Below are 5,000 nucleotides of genomic sequence, written 5' to 3' on the forward strand. Positions count from 1 at the left end.
ATTGTCCTACGATGGACCGGTGTCCCGTCAAATGAGGAATATATACGCTACAGATACCGGTCTTCGAAGTCTATATGACTCGAGAAGGAGCTTTATTAGGCCGGGATGCAGACATCTAAAATTGCTCTAGTTTTTGTTTTGTTTTTGTGGCCACTACGTGGCAACTACATGCATTGTCTATGTACGGCATGATAAATGCACTTCATACCTACATCTTGCCACCATTTGAAAGTTGACTGTGTCTAACATCATATACATTTCCAGATAATGCAGGATAAAAACTTTACCATAGAGGTAAATGTCTGTAAAATAATATTGTGTGAGCTGACAGAATCGTTAGCACACCAGGTGTTTCACCTGCCGTTACGTTCTGAGTTCAAAATCCGCCGAGGTCGACTTTGCCTTTCGTCCTTTCGGGGTCGATAAATTAAGTACCAGTTACGCACTGGGGTTGATGTAATCGATTTAATCCCATTGTCTGTCCTTGTTTGTCCCCTCTATGTTTAGCCCCCCCCCTGTGGTATACTGTGCAACTGTTCGAGCAACGTCGATTTAAAAGAGTGAGTGTACTAATGTATGACATACATTTCATCACTATATATATATATATATATATATATATATATATATATATATATATATATGTATGTATGTATGTGCACGTGTGTGTGCCCGCGTGTGTGGATATGTATACGTGTACATGCATTGTTGCATATATATATATATATATATATATATATATATATGTGCATCTATTGGCGTATGTGTGGGTGCGCATGTGTGTGTTTCATGCGAGTGAGTGATCATATGCATATAGGGACATGTACGTGGTTGTGCGTGCGCGGATGTGTATGTATGTACATGCGCACATGCACGATTGCTATGAGCATTTTTACTCCTTTACTTTTTACTTTCTCCACTTCGGTTTTTTCCCTTATTTAACGGTCATTCTAATAGCTCTTTTGTCTTAATAACGGTCAGTTACATAGTAATTTCCCTTTGTTTAACGGTAATTTTCATAGAATATTTTGATTGCCTCGATAACTGAAGAGATGCCGGAGTAGGTTTCCGTCCCGACATCCGAAACTCGGAGTTTTATTATGGCAACCGAATAATTGTCAAATATTATATTACAGATATATATATATAAAGAGAAAACTTGTTTTAAATTTTTGAGCGAGATATTTGCCAACATAATGTGACAGTCCTATACAAGGACGATGTTACTTTTATTTAACCCCAGGAAACATCTTTTCTAGTTGGTTACCGACACACGATTTGTGTCCATATAGTATATTGCAAAAGGGGTCATCGCTCCTATCTCTAGCCTTACGTGATACTCACAGACCTAGGTTTGTGGGTAGTTTGCTGTCCTCAGTGCGAGACAACCAGTGGAAGTGATGAAGGCTCTCTCCGTTGTAAAGAGAAAAACAACTTGTTTAAAATTTATGAGCGAGACAGATACAGTAACAGTACCGAATGTACTATACGGACACAAATTTACGTGTCGGTAACCGACTGGAAAAGATGTTTTCCTGGGGTTAAATAACAGCAACATCATCCTTGTATAGGACTGCTACATTACGTTGGCAAATAAACTTTACTATTCGGTACTGTTACTGTATATCTCTCGCTCAGTGATTTAAAAAAAAATGTTTTTCTCTTTACGAGATCAGCGACGGTGTGTCGCTTAAAGAATATATAGTATTTGCCAACGGAGAGAGCCTTCATCACTTCCACTGGTTGTCTCACACTGAGGATGGGTATCCACCCAGAAACCTAGGTCTGTGAGTATCACGTAAGGCTAGAGATAGGAGCGATGACCACTTTTGCAATATACTATACGGACACAAATTGTGTGTCGGTAGCCAACTGGAAAAGATGTTTTCCTGGGGTTAAATAACAATAACATCGTCCTTGTATAGGACTGCCACATAATGTTGCCAAATAAACTTTACTATATATTTATATGTACACAATGGTTTATTTTTTCCAGGAATATTTTATTTCACTTCTCATGCCACATCTCAGACTCATAGTCAATGACATTGATACCAAAAAGGAATATCATTTCATTTTTACATCATATTTCCAACAAGAATTATGGAGACAAAAGTTGAATGAAAACAATTACCCGGGTACGTAAACAAGAGTAAATAACCTCCCCACATCTTTGTTTGTTTGTTTCTTTCTTTGCTATTTGTTCTTTTCTTTACTTACCTCTTTCTTTCTTGCCCTTTTTTCTGTCTTACGTTCTTTTTTGCTGTCTTTTTCTCTTTTAGTTTCATTTGTTTCATTCTTTCCTTCTACTTGCTTCCCTGCTTCTTTGATATTGCTTTCAAATTTCGATACAAGGCCAGCAATTTCCGGGAGGTGCTAAGTCGATTACATCAACTCTAGTGTTTCACTCGTACTTAATTTATCGACGCCGAAAAGATGAAAGCAAAGTCGACCTCGGCAGAATTTGAACTCAGAACTCAGAAGTTGGACAAAATGCCGCTAAGCATTTTGCCGGCATGCTAAGGATTCTGCCAGCACGCCGCGTAAAAATAATAATAATAATAATAATAATAATAATAATAATAATAATAATAATAATAATAACAAATCTTTGTACTATAGGTACAGGACCTGACATTTGGTGGGTGGAGACTAGTCAATTACATTTGCAAATTACACCTGCAAATTCATGCGCTGTTTATTTCGATATGGGATCACCGTTTGCTGTTCTTGTATGTTTTACTTATATGCTGAGCGTGGCCCTTCCTCTGTAAGTAGCTACTAAAATCATTTGACTATCTCTTGCTATTCTACTGTTTCACAGATATTGATATTGAGGAATTCTTAACCTGTATCAGACAGTACTCCCAGGTACGTTCGTCTTCTTCTTCTTCTTCTTCTTCTTCTTCTTCTTCTTCTTCTTCTTCTTCTTCTTCTTCTTCTTCTTCTTCTTCTTCTTCTTCTTCTTCTTCTTCTTCTTCTTCTTCTTCTGCTCCTCCCCCTCCTCCTTCTATTTTCAACAGTTTCAAATGTGCTTTTACCGAATCATCATTTTTACACCTCCGTGTCTTTTGTGAGTTTAGTATGGTGTTTGTATGTTACACCTAATTTTCTATGCTGCAGGGGTTTATGTTCGGCATGCGTTGTGCAAATGTGTGCCGCGTATTTTTGCACTTGTTAGTGCGTGTATGTGACTGTATGTGTACGTGTTAGGGCGTGTATGTGCGTGTGTGTGTGTGTGTGTTTGGAAAGGATTCGTGTAGGCATGATAGAAGTTGATAGAAGTTGAGGATCGCAAACGACTCGGTTCCTGTACAAATGGCATTAGTGTGCGATGAATGTGAGAGTGAAGAACAATTGTGAGCATTGACATCACGAAAACGGTGGTTTCGGTCAATAGTTACTGATGACTCGGAGAGATCGGTAAAGGACGAAGCTTTAATTGCAGAAATGAAGGGAGGGAGACTTTAAGTTTGAGTAACAAGAATTCCTTGTTGCCGATGTCTAGGTGGAAGAAGTGAGTGGACAGGAGTATAGAATACACACATATGCAGACGCCATCTTTCGAAATGAAGCTTGAGTAAAAAGTATAACTTGGGCAGTAGCGATAGAGTACAGGATAAGGAGCGGGTAAACTGCGTCTCAGAAATAAATGGGTTGTGTGTTTTATGTTGTAGAAAAAATTGATTTGTGGTACCTAGGGTTGGTATGGATTAGAGTTCACATTTGTGGAGTCCTCATCAGTGACTTTTGTTTTAGATTTGACATCTAGGATACATCGGAAGTTAGCACATTTCTTTGCATTTACATCGTACATAAGGCTGCAGATTATGACCTGGGAGAAATTTGACTTTTATATCAAGCAGGTTGAACGACCACGGTGTAGAAATCTCTCTCTCTCTCTCTCTCTCTCTCTCTCTCTCTCTCTCTCTCTCTCTCTCTCTCTCTGTATATATATATATATATATATATATATATATATATATATATATATATATATATTTATTATGCGCCCTTTTAAAGCCTAGCCAGGCTCATGGGCCCGGTTACCCGGTTTCTATGGCGTATGCATTTCCCCCCAGCTGGGCGGGACACCAGTCCATCGCAACGTTACTCAAGAAACAGGAAGAAAGACCGAGAGAAAGTTGGGGCAAAAGAGTACAATAGGGGTCACCACCACCCCCTACCGGAGCTTTGTGGAGCTTTAGGTGTTTTCGCTCAATAGACACACACAACGCCTGGTCTGGGAATCGAGACTGCGATCCTCAGACCGAGTCCGCTGCCCTAACCACTGGGCCATTGCGCCTCTACACACACACACAAACAGACAGACACACACACACACACACACACACAGACACAGACACACATACACACACACACGCACACACACACACACACGCACACACACACACACACACACACACACACACACACACACACACACACACACACACACACACATATATATACGTTATTCTTGTACCAAAATGTTGTTGACAGTGACTTCAAAGTTTCGGCCAGCTAAGCCAGCGTCGGAGTGTAAAATTGTTTTCATTATAACTTAACATAAAGGTATATGTGTGGTAAGAAGTTTACTTCCCAACCACATGGTTCTGTGTTCATTCCCACTGCGTGGTACCTTGGGCGAATGTCTTTTACTATAGCCTCGGGCCGACCAAAGACTCTCCCCTATTATCGCCGACGATCATAATGACTCCTTTTCACCACCATTTTCCTTAATGGCATTACGTCAATGGTCTGTCAACAAGGAGTGGACTATGAATATGAGCCCGTCCAATTAATTCTTTAACTAAATTTCATTGGTGGAACACTGTTCATCTGATCATGCCAGTGCCAAATCGTAATTATTGATGCGCTTTTGTGCATATCTCATACGCGCTTCGGCTTACATGTTAGGCTTACCAGTTGACATTATTGCTTTAACTTACTGCTGAAATTTTTTGTTGTCCCCATACTCAATTAAGTTAACTCCTTCA

The 5,000-nt window shown here is 39.6% G+C and overlaps 1 protein-coding gene across 3 annotated transcripts in view; it reads left to right on the top strand.

Moving 5' to 3' along the window:
• Positions 1 to 5,000, top strand: part of LOC106877771 (active breakpoint cluster region-related protein) — a 57,314-nt gene that overhangs the window by 29,219 nt on the left and 23,095 nt on the right. For all 3 annotated transcript variants that reach the window (XM_089353595.1, XM_089353597.1, XM_089353596.1), the window contains exons 13-14: positions 1,997 to 2,138; positions 2,825 to 2,871. In XM_089353595.1, coding sequence (XP_089209721.1) covers positions 1,997 to 2,138; positions 2,825 to 2,871 — 189 coding nt within the window. The remainder of the gene's footprint in view (positions 1 to 1,996; positions 2,139 to 2,824; positions 2,872 to 5,000) is intronic.

This window comes from Octopus bimaculoides, chromosome 6, assembly GCF_046866305.1.
Source record: "Octopus bimaculoides isolate indiv1 chromosome 6, ASM4686630v1, whole genome shotgun sequence".
Taxonomy (NCBI): domain Eukaryota; kingdom Metazoa; phylum Mollusca; class Cephalopoda; order Octopoda; family Octopodidae; genus Octopus; species Octopus bimaculoides.